Raw genomic sequence first — 20,430 nt, 5'->3', positions numbered from 1 at the left:
AACCAGAATAACCCCCCACCACACCTGTGAGCAATAATAAATAAGTCCTTTAAGCCACTAGATTTTATCTTGGTTTGTTACTCACTAATAGATAACTGAACATTATATATTTCTTTTGAAGCATCTCTTACGTTTATTTGATTTAGAATAAAACAATAAATAAAGCCATAATGATTAGACTCTTTAAAAGAATGCCTTCAAAAATTTTATAAACCATCACCCATATTCTAATAATAAGCATTTTTCTAAATATGTGATAAAATATTATGTTACATCATACCGTATTATATTGATATGCTTTTACTAATACAAGGCTCTTTAATTAGAAATCATTATAATGTTACTAGTACCAGAAGATTTATCACTGGATTCAATAAAAATGAATAATGAATTCTTTAATCTTTCATGCAGTTAAAAAAAAAAAAACTTGTATTTTATAAGACAGATTTATTTCTCCTTCTGCTTCTAACTTTAAAAAATTAAAAGAGACTTTAGGGTAAAATGTTTTCTGCTAACATCTTAATTTACTTCTGACAATCCCAGGGTTGGTGTCATTTAGTATATCTACCCAGTGGATGCTGTAATCATTTCTTCATGTTTAAAAAATGTGTTTAACTTTTCCTAGGCCTATATTAATTTATGCAATATTACCTTACCTATCCATAACCCAACTTGCTATCAAAATATGCAAAGAATAAGTCTACAAAGACTTCTTCTAATTCAAATGTTAAAATAGATGTCATAAACGCCATACACTAAGGATTAATGCTGTAACCTGAGCACAGACCCTCATTCAATCCCTACTTATTCTTGCTTTATACACAATGCTAACAATTAGGCTTTGTGGTTATCAGATCTATAACTGACTCAAAGCTAGAAGACAGGAAAGCATTTCTGGGTAGCAATACAAGAAAATGGACAACTTAATATCAATGATGGGAATGAAAAAAAACTATGAAATTAGGAATAGAAGCTTAAAATTAGTCTTGGACCACTTACTGTAGGGGCCAACAGTCCTTAAAGATGTCATCATACTTTTTAGTGCAGGATAATAATTAATATACGTGCTGACCTCCCAAGGTTATAAGTGAAATCATGCATAATAGAACATAAGCCCACAAAAAAAGTGTTAAGTTTCTATCTAAAATTTTTTTTTTCAGTGTCATGTTTAAACGAGTAAAAATTCAACTTGAAAAGAAAACCCCAGTTATCGAAAAAAGTTTATTTTCTAAAGGCTTTGGAGTGCTGAGATTTTAGTGTGAATCAACAGACATTTGAAAGAAAAGTATCTTAGAAAAATAGTTCTGATTATTGGTGCTACATCATTTATAATTTAATTATTAGAAAGAAGATGTCACTGAATAGTGTTTTGACGTTTGTTTGTTTTTTTCCCCGGAAGGGAGACACCCTTGGAGTTTTAGGGTCAGGAGACAGAGGAGAAAGAGTTGGGGGTTATGAGAGAAGCAAAGAGGAAAGGCCCACCCTCATCCCTGTAATGGATGTGCTGACTTCTAAGACTGTAAGGTTTTTAATTCCGAAGAAGCATCTTTTGTAACAAACGTCCTACAGTTTATACATGTTAGAATGATAAAGGTTGAAAAATAAAAGTTTTGCTCCTTTTGCTATTACTCAAATCAGTGATGCCTTTCCATTTATAATTCAGACAATAGGATAAAAGGACACTTGCATTCGGTCTGAAATGAAAAATGATTAAACTGCTAGGTGTTGAGTTCAGGGGTTTGGTTTCCCATTTCAGAAATCTGAAGGATGGTCCAAGTTTCTTTTAATGACTTTTCCACAAAATTAACCTCTGAGTGGCCCTTCTGCTCTAACCTAAACCAGATGTTTTGTGTCTTTTACTCTTTTCTTAAATGCATCGTTTTTCCCTCCTTAACCAGCCTTCTTTAGTGAAAGCTGATAATCTTTCTGGATATTCAGTAGGGTGCTGATGTGGTTGAAAGTCCCAACTGCTGTTATGTTGAAAAACCCTTGTCTACGGTGATCTTGTGTACAATGTCAGATGATGACAATCACGTAAACACAAAGAGAACGAAAGACCTGTTTAAGACAAGAGTCCCTAAGTCATTGCCTTTTTGGGGTCTGATGAAAAGACCCCAGACAAAGGTAACAAAGGCCCGCTTACTGCTTCATGTATAATTACCCCAGCTAAAATTCATATCTCATGGGGCACCATCTCAGGTTTCCTAGTTCAGAGTTGGGCCCTTCTGGGTTTACTTAATAATTGACTTTTGCAAATTGCTCTCATTATTTCATAAATATTATTGCCAAGATATGTCTTGGGCTCCACTGATACCAACGATAAATGATCGAAGTCCAGATAAGACTCCATGATTCATTTAAAGTGTTTATAACTTCTACACTATGATCATGCACTCATAGTACGTTCGATTGATTAGACTCTGAGAATGAATCTAAAAGTATGCTTTTGCTTCAAGAACATTTATTATAGTGATATGTTACCTGAAAAAATTACAAGAAAGAAACTGAGTTTTAGCCTGGCTTAATTACATGTAGTTGTTCTTACTAGATTTCATGTCTATACTACTTTGGCCAATTAAAAAATTAAACAATTAACTGTTACCAGTTTTAAAAAATTAATGGTTTGTTATGAATTTTTACACATAAATAAGCAAAAAAAAAATTGTCTCTAGCTTTAATAGGGTATTTTGTTTTATTTGTCTTTCCATCCTTATTTTAATCAAATGTTAATCTGTATTAATTTAATGAGTTCATCATGAATGGTGTCAGTTAAAAAGTGTTGTTACTCTCAAGTACGGTTCTGATGGCGTTCTACGAAGAATTGATTTTCTACCTTGACAAACTACAAATAAATTTGCGAATCCAAGAGGCTAAAGAGCTTCTCCATAGGAAGCACTTCTATAAACATGGAGCTGAAGGTGAGATCGAGCTTTTCATATCAAATCCATGTGCCATTCTGAAGCCATAGTTAGAGTCTGGGCTTTCTCTAAGAAGTCAAAGGACCTGGCTTAAAGATTCTTAAATCTACCATAAACCAAGGTGCCCGTAGTTGAAACCTACCATGAGAGACTTCAGAGTAATGGTCACAAAAGACAATCCGCCCTCTGAGTGAAGATGACAGGGGTCCCTGCAGCCTAAAATGTGCTGGCCTAAGACGAGTCAAGTGCTAAGATGGCATGGAGAAACCCGGGGAGAGACAAGATTGTGATCTACATCGACTTCTCCTTGCCTTCCTCTCCTACCCCAGGGGACCAGCCACTCTAGAGGAAACTGCCCATACTACTGGCCAGTCAGGAAAACAGGTGTGACGGTGGAAGACGCAGAAAGGAGGACTAGAGAAAATGAAGGAAGGACAGTGCTGGAAAGAAGCCGGGGAGCATATCAACTCCTCATTCCTGACCGCGACTCAGTGCGAATGGGATTAGGGGGAGCACTAAGAAGTCACATCTTCATTAGGTGATATGTATCTGGCATGACCACCTGTTAAATTGGGTGTTTAGATCAGTGAACTCTCCAGCTGCTATTATTGGGCACCCACTGTGTAATAGACCAGGGATTAGCAATCTTTTCCTTGTAAAGAGCCAGAGAGTAAATATTTTAGGCTTTGTCGGTTATCTAGTCTCTGTCACAAACACTCAACTCTGCCATTGCAGCGTGAAAGCATCCAAAGACAAATGGTAATGGATGGGCGTGACTGGGGTCTGATAAAACTTAATTTACAAAAACCGCTTTCAATTTTGGCCTATTGGACATAATTTACTGACCCCTACGATAGATCCGAAGTAGACTCTTAACATACGTAATTGTACATATTCTTTTAAACGACCTCATGCCGTTGGTGTCATTATTTCAATTTTGCAGACCAAAAAAAACTGAAGCTCGGAGAGGTTGAGAAATGTGTCCAAATCACATAGCCGACAAGCTCAAAAGTCGAGATTCGCACCTTCATAATCTCTTTTCTGTTGTAATCTAAGGGGGACTTTCTATTCTTTGTAGATATAAGTGGCACATGCCCATTTAAATACTCATTTTTTTAAAAAATAAACTTTTTCATAAAAATCTTTCTAATATCTTGACAGCTCAGATTATGCTTATAAACAGCAGCAATTACAGAAAGTGCACACGACAGAATGATGCCTCTGGAGCCAGGAACCCTGCTTGTCAATAAACTGCTTGAATAAATCGGTTTCAGCCGATTCTTTTCTATCCCTGCTGCCTCTCGTCTTTCTGGCTCCCCTCATCACTTCTTTCTGGTGTTCCATTTCAGCTTTCAAACCCTTATCATTTGTAATGTGCCCTCTGCTATATTATAGGGAGAATTGAGGTTATCAAGTTAAACCAGATAATGTTACCAATTAATCTGCTATCAGTAGGTTCTGGCTTATGTGTAGTTTCCATGCCTCTTTCCTGCATTGGGTTGAAATCGATAAAACTGCCATTTTTGTAGGTTAACAGTGGCATTTTCATACAGTTCAACCTAATATAGAGAGCGCAGACCCTGTGATATGCATTTCGTCTGGTGCTCATGAGGTTTTTCCTCTATGTACTTCACGGTTCATGGCAGTGCTGCAGATGATTAAGGCAACAGTAGGTGAGCTGCCAGGAAAGTGGGCTAAGAAAGAATAATTCCTCAAACCCACTGTGATCTACAATGCCAGAGTAAGAGAGCCAGAAGTCAGTCAGATTGCCTTTCCACCAGTCGCCTGCACACTGAAATGAATTCTAAATTCATCTTTTCAGGATCTCGTGCACGACTGTCTCCTCAATCCTCTTTATTAGAATGAAGCAAAGCAATCTGATTGGCTTCACAAGCTCACAAGATGGCAAATGAGTGAATCACCGAAGGAAATGAAATAGACATAGGGAAGAAACTGAGCAACCTGGGATAAAAAAAAGCTCCAAAGACTCCGAAAATGTCAGCAACTTTACCTAAAAAGCTTCAACACAAAAAGACTGTGAAATGCATCAGATGTTCCTCTCAGTTTGAAATGGGAATTACTTCCAAAGGGCTCTCTGTAAATATGCGTCTACATCAATATTTATACTGATCCATTTCCACTTACGTTGAAAATAAATCAATTGTATAAAGAAAGAAAATTAAGAGACAGGGAAGATGTGTTGCCTTCAGATTCTAATTTCTAGGGGGAAACAGTACCAATTCCTGAAGATGAGGCGTCAGGATAGATAAAACCTTAAAATAAACCAACAGCAATAACAGAAATTAATAAAAAAGGTTGATAAACTTCTGGCATAGTTGCTTTGTCCGAGGGAGAAAAAATTTCCAGCTACACTGGAGATTTAGGTATTTCCCTCGAAACTAGTAAAAAGTACGAGTTAAGAAAAATTAAAGATTTTTAGTACTTACCTTGTTCTCCACCTGAACATTGTCACCTTCCCCCAATATTGCTGTGTGATGGGGTTCTATTTTTTGTTGTGCGTCATCAGGCCCTACAAAAAAAAGATGACCCATTAAATTTAATACTCATCACAGTATATTTATCGTATGGTTACAAATTTGGTTAACTACATAGCACCTTAATATTCATTTCAACTTCAGAAATAACAGACTTAGGAATCTCCTTAAATCTCTTGGTAGATTATATTTGCAATTATTACAGTCTGAAACTGGCTGGTTTCCACGGTAGAAAAGAACAGGCAGGTGAATCTTGCATTGCTTCCGCTCACGCCTTTAATGTCACGCCTAAGAGTTCGGTTAATAAGCAAAATCCTCGGCATTACATGCTAAAAAGAGTGTTTCCTTGGGTAAATTATGATCCTCCTGAGAATGAAGCATACTTACAAAAATGAGTAAATGCCATCACTATTTCAACAAGTACTTATTGAGCACCTACAATTGATAGTGCTGAGAAAATACAAAGAAGGGCAGAGAAGATCCCTTCCGCACAAATAATTCAAAATCTCATTGGGAGAAACTAAATATATATACACAAAATGATCAGAGAATAATTCAGTTGAAAAATAAGTAAGTTGGATAGGTATTGAACTATGAACGAGGCCCAGCGCTAAATGCTGTGTGTGTGTGTCGGGGGGTGTCTTCGGGATAGATACATTTCTATCTCTTCTATACTGAGGCTCACAGATGAAAGACTAAAAATGAAATTACGTCTTAAAGGCAAAAATAAGAAAGTTCGATGATGAAGCAGGGACTGTAGGGGTTAATTCAGGACCCTAGGATCTGTTGTGGAGGAGTTAAGACAAACAGCCCTGTAGGATCAGAGAGACCTACGAGAGGCAAAGTTAGGGTGAAGGGCATCCTAGGCGAGGGGACTGGGAACGTGCAGGTTACCTCTGGGGTAATGGTGAACCTTTTCTACCATTGCTGGAACATTCTTCTGGGAAGAACTATGGAAAAGTAGACTGGCTTCAGATCAAGGGGAGACTTGAGGGCCATCCTTAACCATATAAAAAGGAGGGCCTATGTGGGGTCGGGGGGAGTGTGTGAAATGGTCAGTTCTGTGTCTTTGACAAATAACTCTGGGAGCAGAGCATAGAACTGGAAGGGGGCAAGACTGAGGTTAAGGTGATTTATTAGGGGTTTATGGTAACAATCTAAGTGAAAATGAATTACGGTCCGAACTGGGAGAGTGGACACAGAAAGATAGGGATGGGTTTGATAAGCAGAACTGAGAAAGAATCTAGAGCATTTGGCAACAGTGGGAGAGAGAGGAGTCTAACATGATTCTCACTAGGAGCAGAATTATGTAGTGACTTGACAATGACAACAATGATTCTGCAAGAAGAGGCTAGAAAAAGCCAAAGTGGCATAGAACCACCATGAGAATGGACAACAGAGAGAAGATTCTGAGTAGAGTGAGAAGCCCATAAAGATGTCTAAGGAGTTATACCTGCAGGACAATAATAATCAATAAGGAAGTGCTTATTGAAATGAAGACAATAGCTTGAGGAGTTATTATTTGAACAGAAACATAATTTTTGAATTTTGTGAATATTGCTTGAAGTCCCAACATAGCTATATGTTCCAGAGAAATCCTCCTTCTCACCTCTACTTTAGAGATAACCTATATGAAGCAACAGGGTTCACTCTGATGCTTGCAAACATGGAACAGGATTCTAATAGAGCAGGAGTTCTCAGTCCGGAGTCAGTGTGCTCCCAGGGGGCCCATGGAGAGAATTCAGAGTAATAACGGACTTGGACAGGAGATAAATCACATCCTTATTTTCACTAACACCTAAGACAAAATGTGGCCTTTCCTTCAGTTATGAATGTAACCAACAAACCACATAGCATTAGCTGGACCAATGACTTTGTCTTCAGTACAAACCACAGATATTTTCATATCACAGTACAGCGTTACAGATATCTCAAAATACAGTTTATGTTAATCATTGGAATTCAGAGTAGACCTGCTGCTAGATCATATTATTTCAAATGTCATTAGAGATGCACACATATAACTATCTCATAAATTTGTTCTTTTAACATTTTAATGACTTCATTGAATTAAAAAAAAAACCACTATTCAGAGGTGGGGCCTTGGCCAATGTCAAAAGGGTCCATGGCACAAAAAAGATTAAGAACCTCTGTCCCAGAGGCAATGGTGTGCTGGTTAATGTTTAAAACTAGTCTTCAGAGACAAGAGAACAAGCCTGATTTTAGCGTGTGCCAATTTCCATGGTGTAAATGCTCCCATTGTGGCCAATTTCAAGCTAAGGACCAATGTGAGGTCAGGGAAGAGGTGCATGACCAGCTCTTGCGAGCTGGCAAGAGGCAGCCCCAGCACACCATTAAAAGTTTCTTCTTCATCCAATATTTAGGTCAACAAATGCCATGGAAGTGAATGATAGAACTCTGTTACTATTCCACTCATGCAAGAATCTGGCAGTAAAAGAGAGTTCTGGGAGTATAAGAATAATCTCATTTAAAGTTGGATAGTATTTTTAACTGTGATATGGAAGAGCATTTTATCGTGTGCTTTACTGAGATTCCCTGGGAGCAATAAATCATATCTTTATCATCAACTAATTCACATGTAACAACCACTGCCCACATGGTCTACTCCTGGCCCCTAATCTTATCATGCAGGATAGTTCATGATGCATAGACCCAAACGGTTTATAAAGTCCCTTCACCGTGTTTTAATGGAGTAAGCCGGCACAAGACAACTCTCAAAAATAATGCTGAATTGGGATTTCTCTGCACCTCCTATCAGGGGCTCGCTTAACTATGGTGTTCATTAGTCTGGGAAGAAATTTTAGTTTAGATACAAAGAGTTCATGTTTTCCTAAGATCGCTCATTCTAACTTTACATGGAACAAATTTCTGCCCATTCTCCTTGCTGATCTAGGAGAGGAATCACAGTGTTGATTCTGAAGAGGCCATTTGAAATGCCCTACCTGAAGGTAGACACTAGAGTCAGGTCTCCAGGTTCACCATTTAAGTGTACCTTAGCTTCCGTATTATTGTAGGAAATGTTGAAAACAGGATCACAGAAAGCAAAGAAACTGATTCTATCTTCGTGTCATTTCTATGCTACTTCACTCATCTGGTTATCTCCTAAAACTAAAATAAGTCTCAAAGAAAATGTATTTTATTGTTTCTGACTACTTTCAATTATAAATAGAGCCAAATCAGATAATAAATAGTTTCCATTGAGAAGCTACGCCAAGAATGTTAAATCTAATAGCGCAGTTAAGGAAAATTTAACTGAAAACAATTGAATTGCAAATATTTTTGTTTGCCTAAAGAGTTATAAAAGGGCAAAATACTTTAAAACATTTTAAAGTTAGTGCTGCATCTTCAGTGTGTGATTAATTGCTATGCAACTTTTCTCTATATGCCAAATATCTTTTTTCTTTTTCTTCTCAAGAATTGCTGTCCCACTTACTCTGTATTCCACATATTCTGCTACTTCATAGATTTTTATATCAATTTTATACATATAAGTTGCAGTCTTCTTATCCGATGCAATCCAGATCATCACGAACTGCCTTAAACATTTTATTTTAAATTAAAATGTAACTGTGCTTTCATTGGGCAATTTTTAGAAATATAGCCGAGGTAGGTCTGCTGACTGGATTGAAGCATCATTTTTCTTATAAAGCATACACATATTGACCCACTGAAATCCTTCTAGATTATTCTGGATTCCCCGAATCTTTTACTGTCATCTCTCCCATATTAATTCAAGGCTTTTCTTTAGCAATTTACGTTTGCAAAATATTTGACTTTGTTGTTCCAGAAATACTCTTTTCACACTATTTCATTGATTTACACATTGAATGAAGCACATGGGTTAGTCCAGTTCATTTGGGATAAGCGGAGGTCAATGTGGAGGGCTTCTCATGTGTGTCTTCACTTTTACTGAGATCTAGGGGCCATGTCAAACTTCTTACTCAGAACCAGAAGCAAAGAATTGAGCGTAAACTAAGCATGAATAATTACTTCTTTAAATAAGTTGGAAACATTTTACCACCTGTATAAGTCAGTTAGCTGTCAGTTCAATAACCCCAAACATTTTTAGATTTCTAAATATATTTTCTAAGCCCCAACAGTATACTTGATAATGGTCCATCTGAGGGACTGGCATCCAAGCCGATAAACTGTCCCAGCTTCGGAGATACAGGATACAAACAATTCTACCCTTTCAATCTCTGTGTTAATGTGTAATGTCATTTGTATCCCAGGTACAAGGAAGGGGTTCAGCGCTAGTATCCTTGGGATCTATTGGTTTTCTGACCATGTAGTTTTTATCGTCTTTGGATTTTTTTTTTATCATGTACTACACAGGTTTCGGCTGAGGCCTGGTCAAAGGACTTGTTGCCTCAGTAAAAGATTGTGTCAAATATTTCTCTCCGGCCCAATTTTTAAAGCTACTATTCAACAATCAGCTTAGAAGGCTTGAAAGAAATCAGTGTATCAAAAATTAAGATCCCAGAAAAGCACAAAATATTTCAAAAAAAAACTTTTTAAAATAACAAAGTGTAAATTCTACTAATTTTACTTCTGCTAACTCCTCATCGGGGTGTCACCTGGAACTTGAAGATGTCTGATTTACTTAGACAACTAGTTAATATCCAGCATTTTCTACCGTTCAAAACTCCACCTTGTCATACTCAATCTATTGATTCGTTCACCTTTTAAGCACTTCTTGCATCGATTAATATTTTTAATGGTCCTCCTAAATCTCCATTTTATGGATTCTCCCCAGATTATTTTCTCAACCCAAAGTGCTGTCTATTTATTCCAGCCCAATATACAAAGTATATGTATTTGTAACATCTATTTAAACAGAATGGAGGTACCTGACATTTGGAAGAAGATAATTACTTGCTTATCAGCTCCTACCATCTGTGGCTGGCAGGTACCATCCTGGTTTTATAAGCAAGATAAAATTGAGGCAGTAAAGTCAGAAAGCATTTTCTGGATTCTCTGTATAGGTTTTATAAGTCGATATATATTCAATAGCTATTTCTGCTTTGTCATTTCTTTTTCTCTGATGGTCTGTTCTTGTTCGTTTGTTTTTCTCATTAGCATCTCTATTAGGGGGGTGGGTAGGAGGAAGGGAAAAAGATAAAATTCAAATGAGGTCATCTGGCCAGTTACTCATTGGTTAAGCAGAATCCCAAGAGGCCAGTTTTGCAGAGCTAGATTCTCTCCAAGGTCCAGTTTATTCTGGACAGATGCAAGTTCACTCCAGCGCTACAGACCGTGACCCCATTTCCTGCCAGATGTTTTGCACTTGAGGCCCATGGTCACAAGAGGGGACCAGGCCAGTATATAGAGATGACTCAGGAAAATCAGCCTCACTTCCAGAAACAAGTAGATGTGGAAGCCATTCTTACCCCCTCGAATTGTTGAGCTTTTCACTTGTTAAATTCTTGCACTAAAGGACTGTCAGAAAACAAGGCTGTAATTACTGATTAAAACAGTTTTGAAGATTATTTCTTAATTGTTCTCCCCTCCTTCCTTACAACGCCATTTAAACCCAAATCGAATGTGAGCTGTTGTAGTGCCCATCAGCTAAAAAAGTTTTTACATTTCCAAATTGGTTGAAAAAAATCAATCGCATTTCATGACACATGAAAAATATGTGAAAATTCACATTTTAGTGGCCATAAATAAAGTTTTATTGGAACAGCCACCCCAATTTTTTCTGTATTACCTGTGGCGGGTTTTGTGCTACAAAGGCAGGAATGAGTCATTGTAACTGATACCGATGGCCCGCTGTGATGAAAATATTTGCTGTCTGGCCCTTTACAGAAAGTTTGCTTCCTCTGCTTCTCATTCTACACAAACATTTCTGGTATCCTTACCACCTAAGGGGTCATATCCTCTCTTTATTACCTTCCATTGGTGCAGATTATTTTATTTCTCTTGAAATCATGTCAGGAGTGCTACCTCCATAAAAATGGCTTGTACTCTACATTGTTATAAAGAACTATGTGATGCTCAAGGTTTTCAGAAGACCATAAAAACAAATGCTTCATCTCTTCCAGATGGTTAATATGTGTGCAGTTTAATGTGTGTGCTCGTGGACTTGTGATACATTACAGGTTTTGTCACATTTTCTCAAATGCTGAAATAAATGAATTTTGCTTCTACCCATAACTGAAATGCTATTCAGGGAAAGAAAAACTAAGCCCGTTTCTACCGTATAAAATCAAAACACATAGGTCTGTTACTATTATTTCCCAGAAAATAATTTAGGCGGTTGAACACCCCATTTTGGAGAATATAAAAAAAAAATTACTTAAATGGCTCTAGGTGTGGCCTTCAAGCCTGAAGCAGAGCCAGCTCTTGGAGGCTGGGAGTGCACTGTCCAAGGAGGTGGCTATGTTAGGGCCCTAGGAAGTTCACTGCTAAGGAGGCTAGCCTGCGAGAGTGGAGAGCACCCCACCCCAGAGGGTCTCAGAAATGGGATTCTTGGCTGTACCTTGGACCAGTCAGATGCTCTGCCCCACTCCACCCAAACCACACCACCCATCACTGTTCATGAGAGGCAGGGAAGGAGAGAGGGGAAGCTGGTTCTCTTACTTTACATCTTCCCAGAAGCACAGCCTGAGATGCATATTTGAGTGTAAGGAGTTTATTTGGGAGGAGATCCCAAGAAACATCAGTCCAGGAACTAGGAAAATTAGGAAAGGGAAGGCAGACAACGAAGGGTGTGGTTTAAAGCACGCGCCTACTGTGGGCGGCTTGAACATAATCCCCAGGGGGAGCTCTAGGAAAAGGCGTCACACATGGGCCTCGGTTACCCCACCTGAGGGGGGAGCTACCTCCCCAGCACTGACAGCGGGCAGAGCAGCCTTCCCAGGTTTCAGAGAAAGCCTTGGGCCACGAGACACAGACACTACGGCAGCTGGAAGTTGGTCACTGAGCCCTGACCGACTGACCTAAGATGATGACAAGTTAGTTGGTCCCTGCACTGCCATCATACAAAGAATATGAGGTGGGGCACAGGGAGTGAGCTGGAGGAGCCCTTGGTTCTGGTCCTAGGTCTACCCATGTGTAACCCTGTCGGGTTAGATAACTTTCTTTAGACTTTACTATCCTCATCTATAAAAAGAGAGTTGGTTGAGCCTCGAACATCCCTTGTAGACTAGACTCTACGAGCAACGCATATGCAACCCTCAGAATAAGAGAAAACCTCCTTCTACCTCCTGGGAGATAGATTCTTGTTCTTAGAGCCTCTTAGAGCTCTATCCCTTTACCAGGATGGAGGCTGTCAACATCATAGCAAGGTGTCAGCCCACATAACTGTGCCTGGACCTTACCTCTGCTCACATGCTACAGCACAATGGCCACTGTCAAGACTGGTGTTCACATTCTCCTGTCTCTCTGAATATGCTAGACGCTGAGAGGTGTCCTATCCTGGGCGTCCCAGAATGTACTAGGATGTAGAGGGGACTGGTGCTGGACAGGAGGAGATGGAGTATTCAATTACATGAAAGGGTTCATCTCACCTTTCCTCCCTTTCAGTAGTTTAAATTATACTGCACTTGAACCCAAAGCAACATACTTATCACTTACCAATATACACATTTCCAGATATAGTATAGATGAAGCTTGTCCACCCTGAAAAGGGATCAAAATTAAAAGTTAGGGTCCATAATGCCAAAAGAAGTGTAGATATTACAATGTACTTAATAATCTCTATATAGGAAACATAAATATATAAATTTATGTAACAGATATAAAACATAAATTTGGAGATGAAATCCTTTATTTTAAGATACGTACTTAAAAATTTAAGTTCTGTGAGCTGTTTAAAACACACATTCCCACTCCCCACATGCTCACATGTGCATGTGCATACACACCCCTAAATGACTTGGCCCCAAATGTTTTAGAGCCACCCAAATAAACAGTATACAATTCACTTGGCACTATACCTATATGCCGATAGCTGTATCAAGAAACTATCCCTTCCAGTTCTAACATCATACTAATAACTGCAAAACACCAGTCTGGCTTATCTTCAGTTTATTGTACTCCCTTCTCTCCACGAACAGTATGCTAGAAATATGCTTTTCTTTACTTAGCTGCATTTTCATTTCCAATGAACTCATTCCTTTTAATCGATCCTAAAATAGAGCATCGGATCCAGGGATGCATAATCTTTGGAGCACGAATGGGCTTCAGATGACCTGTGTATTCCTGGGAAGTGTCCACACAATTTCTCAAGTGTGGACACGTTTCTCCAAAGAGGGTACACAGCATTCATGAGATTCCTACTTTAACCCAGGGGGCCAAGAGCTCAGAACCATAGACCACCTGCCATCAGCTATCTCGGCACCAGCAACTGGATTTTCATGGACACTTATGACCCAGAAGAGATGCTGCAGTGCTACTCAGAGACATGAACCTAAAAATGCCCAGCTCAAATGGAATTAGGATATCATTCCATGTGCTTTCAGTGGAAAAGGAGAAGATCTGGGAAGCGAATGCAGGGCAGAGTTCAAGGTGGCAGGGCAGGGACCAGACTGGAATCTGTGCGAGAGTCAACGTGGCGACACAGTCAACAAAACGGGCAAGGGCGGAAGGATCACGGAGGGATGTGGATGTGATGGCAAGGTGGGCTGAACTGTGCGAGAAAGACCCAAAAGAAAAGGTATAACTGATAAAACTGAACGTAAATTGAGTCTGGTTAAGAAAATATGAAGGATGGCAAAAGAAAGATACTTGGGTGGATGCCAGAGGATATTTTTTTACCCCGTTTTAGTGTTGCCTCTGAGATTTTACTAGAATAAGTTTCGAGGTCTCTGAAAGTAACACTATTAGATCATAACTCACTCACACTTTTTCTCCCTTACTGACCCACTCGCTCCGTCTTCTGAGCTCAGTCTACCATCACATAGTGATCATTGAACGCTCTCTGGGGGTGGAGACAGGAGGTTGAAAAAAGGCACAGCCAGGTTTTCCAGTCATGGAACTTTGGGGAGGGAGGCTCATGTAAGATGCTGAGAACACACGATAACAATTCACAGCCCAATTACACGTGTCTTAGCTGGACGGGCTGACTCACTCGTCTCTGCTTTCTAACGGATGCTAAGCTTTCCTTAGTCTTATTTATAGCCTGAATTATAATAGAACCTTACGACAGAACCCCTTTCGTAGCTGCTTTTTAAAATTGTTAACTATTGAAAATTGTTTACATTTATTCGTAGTTTTTTCTCAAAAAAAAGGAAGACATTCATTTTTTGGTAATTTGAAAATATTTAAGACTGCGAAAGTGCGCAATGTCATCTAAAGAGAAAATCACCTTCACATTAGCCTGACATAAATATTGTTAGCAACGTGGTACTTGTCCTTTCGGTTTGTTTTTTCTTTTATGCACCATATATTGTTTGCTTAAAAAAATAGAACAAACTCAATATTCTGTTTTGGATACCTTCGCATGTCAAAACATAGAGAAATAACTCAGCCTTGGGAAAAACTGCAAAGCATTCCACTGTGAGGATGTGTTGTAATTCATCCAAGATATTACAAAATTAATGGTTTTCGAGTTTAACCGAATCTTAAGGTTCTTGATTGCTCGACTGGGTTTTTCTTTGGGATCGTTTTGAATGTTCTAATCTCATTGCTCCTCTACTCCCTTTGCTTCATTCCTACTCACCCACCAAGCAGAGAACCAGTGCACACATAACTGCCTACGTCTGTTTTCTTCCCCTTTTTATCTTCTTACATAATCCAGAAGGACCAGACATTTGCTTAAAGGAAAGGCCAAGTCCATTTCTTAAGCACATTCACCTATTTTTGCTCTGTGAAAAAGTCTTGTATTAGGATATTGAGTCCATTAGTAGTAACACAATTCACTGTGTTACTGGCTGGAAGGCACGGAGTTTAGAGGGAATGCGATAGAAACGGAGGGCAAATGCCTTTGTTTCTTCTTTTTAATGTGTTGTCCATCTGCACTTGCTTCTATTAAACCTTGTTTAATTTCCATCGAGCATTGTTTCTTAAAGCTACAGCAAAACTAGAACTAAACTGCATGAATGCTTACTAGATGTTTAAGAACCGCCACATTTTATTAGAATGCCTTCTCTGCTGAGAGCAAAATTGCATCAGCAAAGAGCTCGCTTGTGAGGTTTTCAAGTCCTCAGCTTTCTATGCCCCCCACCACTTTTATGTCCTGCACCAGGAATTGATAGGATCCCCCATTTTTATGGTGCTGTCAGAGGTCACAGGCCCCTACAGTTTCATGTCTTCCAGAAATATCCCCTCCATGCTACTGGCTCTTAGCAGCTGAGAAGATCTTCCCTTCCCTTGGGCAATAACAAAGAAAATGAGCTGAGATAGAGGTCACATTTTACCTCTGGCCCTGCAGGACGGTTTAATCAGCAACACATTTAAGTCAGAACTCCTTTAGCCAAACATAAAAAATGTAAAACTTGCCTTAAATATGTAAATCATTTTCTGTGGCATCTGCTCTCATTTCCAGGGAGGTTCCCAAGTCTTGCAAAGGTCTCTAGTGAGAGCTTTACTTGGCCTACATTCCTTGCCTTCGTCCAGCTCATTTTCCTCATGCCTCTCCATCTTAAGAGTTCATTATTTCGATGAACTTTACAACTACTCTTTGTATCTGTATGTACGGAGAATGTACAAAAACATGGCCTGGTGACACGGCAAATCTCGGACAAAGGTCAGCTCCTGGGGGGAAGAGTGGGGAAGGGGCTAAAGAGAGCATGAAACTCTGGGTCACAATGGTTGCCAGACCCCAAAGCCACACTGGTTCCAAAAAGCATCCTTCCAACTCCTAGCTTTCAGCATGTAGGCAGGCAGCTCCCTCACCATGGACCTCACGCCTGGCCTCCTGGGACAGGATACAGACCCACCTGGTCCTCTCCACCCCTTCCTCATTCCACCACATTTTTAATTTTTATTTTGAATAATTTCAGTCATACAGAAAAGTTGCCAAAACAGTACAGAGAATAACCATATACCATTCGCCCAGATTCTCCCAAAGCTAACATGTTATCACATATACTTTATCCATCTTCTCTCTAGAAAGGTAATATCATTCTTTTTTTCTAAAATATTTGAGAGAAAACTTGAAATAATTTTTAGTATATACTTCCTAAAAACAGAGATATTTTCTTACATGACTATAGTGTAGTTATAAAAAAATTATGAAATTAATACAATATCAGTGAAAAAATGATCATTGTACAATACTATTACCCATGTACAGATATTTAAATTGTGACAGTTGCCTCATTAATGCCTTTTACGGCAAAAAGAAACAAAACTTCAAGGCCAGCATCCATCCGGGTTGCTGCTAACATTTAGTTGGCGTGTCAAATCTCCTTACAACTGAAACCATTAAAAGTACAAACTGGTTATTTTGTAGAATGCCCCTCCGTTTGGGTTTGTCTGATGTTGCCTTAGCATTCTAAGTAATTGTTAAGTTCCTTCTTAACTTCAGAGAAGAGTTTTATTTAATTTTAATACTTTAATTTTTTTTAATTCAGAAAAGCACAAAGGATAAAATAATGATTATATGTTACCATAATATTTCATATCTTTCTTTTCTTTTTCAGGTAAAATCATGTAGGTAAGAGAAAAGTCCCGTGACTGGCTGCCTCCAATCCATTTTCTACACACAGAAAATGTGACCTTTCTAGAAGCCCCACTTAAAACACTTCAATGGCTCCCTGTTCCCTCAGGACAAGCCCAAACTCCCAACCCTAGCAGACAGGCTCTTTTCAGTCTGCTCCTATGCTCCTCCAGCATCAACCCCCACTTGGCTTGCCCTACATCCTTAGTTAATTCTAGCCCAGCAAAGCCCTCTGGGTAAAGGAGGAGATAGGGCAGCAGCCAACCTTAGAAGGGCCTCGCGATGCCATGGAAAACAAACCAACTGAGTAACTATAAAACAGCAACAAAAACAAACACAATCACAAGCAGGAAGTGCAGGTTTAAAAATCAGCAAACGACCCTCGGGGAGATCTATGACCAGACTCTTAACATCTTTGAGTCTGCTTTGGTTTGTAAAATAAAGAAATAATGTGTACAACACAGGGCTGCTGGTGCGATCAAGGGCATCGTATACCTGCATATATACGTATACATACATATACATATACATATGTGTCTTTTATGTTTTCACCTTATCTACACGATGCCTGCATTTAGTAGGTATTTAACAAATGTCAGTTCCCCTTCCTGGCCCTTCTGTCTCTTTCTACTTTCCCCCAACTTTATGTAGGCTAGGAGTTTGCTGGGGCTGCAATCTAAGCTTCTGATGAGCTGTGACCCCGGCCAGAGAAGGGTCATCACCAGAGATGACTCCATGCTCCCCAGGGGATCCCTCTCAACTCCAAGCCAGCAGGTCTCCTGGAAGACTGCACTGAACAGGAAGCAAAGGTCAGCAGGGTCGCTGTTTCCCAAAGTCTAGAAAACAGATCTTCATTATCTTCAAGAACCTTGTAGCACTTAAGATGCTATCTGTGTACCAATGACCACTACAGTCTCACATTGGTGACTTGAGGTAGCCTTTCTGATCATATGGCAACTGACAGCCCACTAGAAGACTTCTAAGCTTAATGCCCATCTTACAACCAAACATAAACCACAAGAGAGAATTGTCAACTTTGTAGGTCTGTCATCTGGACAAGAGACAGGGTATTTCCTGACCTTGTGGGAATTCCATCAAAAGAAAGAGAATGGCCACTTTACTAAATATGGCGAGTGACATCAATAATAAAATATTAAATGACATTGCATAGAACGGTACCCACACAAAGACACTTGCGAGAACTAGCTTTCTAGAGTAAAATAAACTCAGAATGTGTTTCAAACATTCCAGAATGGTCATACTGTGGTCTGTGTTTATAAGCGATGGGCATATAACATTAAGAGCCATCTCTGAAGATCTTGGTCTACAGCCACGCCACCCTGAACAGTCTACGGCCATGCTACCCTGAACATGCCCAATTCCATCTGATTTCAGAAGCTAAGCAGGGTTGGGCCTGGTTAGTACTTAGATGAGAAACCACCTAGGAAGACTGGGTGCTGTAGGTGGTAAAAAATAAAAAATAAAAAAATAAAGATGCTGTATTTTAAACGACAATTGCAACCTGCAAGAAAATCTTCCGTATGCTTTAATCCACACTGATAATACTGAACATCCATTGCATCAGAGATAGCAGAAAAACTAAGAAATAAAGGAAATTTAACATTTTTAATGAGAAATGTATTAGCAATGAAAGCTCTTTGCAATGTAAATGCCCAGAAAACAGCCTTCTATGCGCCCAGTATGGAGCCTAGCCCATTGGGGGACAAACTCCACAGATTATTTCTTGCTAATAAAATAGAAGGAAATAAAAACATATTAGAACCCCCTGGAAGCTTATCCTGCACTTTAGAGACTAAGTGTACATTGAAGTTTTCCCAGCAACGAGACATTTAATGTGATTACTTTTAACTAAAATAATTTCTTAGTTTTATCTGAAGAGACCTTTATTCCTCTTCGAATATACAGTATTCGCAACTGGTTTTTAACTGCTCAGAAAAAATTCAGAAAATAATTCAAATATGTAGTTAAAATTAAATTATATTTAGGGCTGCAATATAGAAACTATTTTAGGCATTTGAACTTAGACCGAAGCCAAGTTTATAGATAATTAAGAGCTAAAATAGATAGTACCTTAAGGGTTAAGCAAAGCTTCAGAAAACAAAAGAAACCCGAGATAAGCAGAAAATGTCATAAATAGCCCACGATTATCCTAGGACATATTTAGACAGCTGATTGTTGTTAAAAGAAAGATTTTTAAATAGGACCTGGAAAATATAAAAAATACACCCTTGTCAAAATTGAAATATGTTTCAATTCTTAGAATAGTTTCTTACTTGACATGGACTCTTAATGTAAGAGACAATTAAGAACGATTAATTCTCTCAAAGATGATATATTAAAAAAACAAAATATAATCTTCAAACTGGTAAGATTATTCCTTCAAAAGTTTTCCAAAATAGTCGTTTTTTTACCTATCTGCAAAATTTGGGGTTTATTTACTAATCTACCCAAGACACTACCGATAGGGTTTTGGTCACTAAAAGTCCATTAATTTGTCTGGACCTTAGTGGTTAAGAGCCATAGTGAAAGTCAGATGGAATGGGTTAGAACCTCAGCCCCAACACTCACTAGTTAGTTGACCTTGAGTAAATTACTTAACCTCCTCGTATCTCAGTTTCCTCATCTGAAAAATGGGGTAATCATAGATAGAGTTGTGAAGATTGCAAATATTAGTACGGGGCAAGTTTCTGGCAAACAATAGGCACTTAATAAATGTTATTTATAATTATTATTAGTAGTACAAGATGATTCAGTGAACTGTGAGCTCCCAAAAATGTTCATAATGTTCCCATCAGGAATTTTTGCTGTTTTCTCTTTTTCAAAAACATTTTAAAAAATGTAATTGTACCTCACCATACATGAAGGTTAATTCCAGGTGTAGATATATTAATAAGAAAGGCAAAACAACAAACCATCTATAATAGAGAGAACATTTTCATGATCTTGGGCTAGTAAAAATTACTAAAGAAGCCACAGAAAACACAAACCATTAAGAAACAGATTGATTCATTTAAGGAATATGTATTTATTAAAATATAGAAAAATATAATAATATAGAAGAGTGAAAAACAGGCAAAAGGGAGCAGATATCTGCAATGCAAATAACCGACAATGACCAGTATTCAGAATATATAAAGAGCTCCTACGAATCAATAAAAAAGAGACAGACGACCCACCCAAAGGAAAATCATATGACAATTTTATATTTCAGGCTCTGGTTCATGCTCATCACTGCTCTAAAGACTTATTGATTAACATCTATTACTGTTATAAATATATTCTGAGTATGAGGGGAACTGTGTTTGAATATTCTAATGTACTACTGGTAGGTAGACAGCTCTGCAAAAAAAACTACCCACAACTTAAATCA

General features: G+C 38.6%; 1 protein-coding gene and 1 pseudogene across 2 annotated transcripts in view; one reads left to right on the top strand and one right to left on the bottom strand.

Moving 5' to 3' along the window:
- Positions 1-20,430, bottom strand: part of PIR (pirin) — an 82,069-nt gene that overhangs the window by 5,185 nt on the left and 56,454 nt on the right. For both annotated transcript variants that reach the window (XM_015589143.2, XM_006911649.3), the window contains exons 7-8: positions 13,013-13,057; positions 5,366-5,448 (exon numbers count right to left, since the gene is read on the bottom strand). In XM_015589143.2, the coding sequence (XP_015444629.1) occupies positions 5,366-5,448; positions 13,013-13,057 (128 nt within the window). The remainder of the gene's footprint in view (positions 1-5,365; positions 5,449-13,012; positions 13,058-20,430) is intronic.
- LOC112479545 lies at positions 18,387-18,505 on the top strand (annotated as a pseudogene).

Source organism: Pteropus alecto, unplaced genomic scaffold (assembly GCF_000325575.1).
Source record: "Pteropus alecto unplaced genomic scaffold, ASM32557v1 scaffold23, whole genome shotgun sequence".
In the NCBI taxonomy this organism is placed as follows: domain Eukaryota; kingdom Metazoa; phylum Chordata; class Mammalia; order Chiroptera; family Pteropodidae; genus Pteropus; species Pteropus alecto.
Note: the sequence above shows the minus strand (reverse complement) of the source record. Positions and strands in the feature narration are given on the sequence as shown.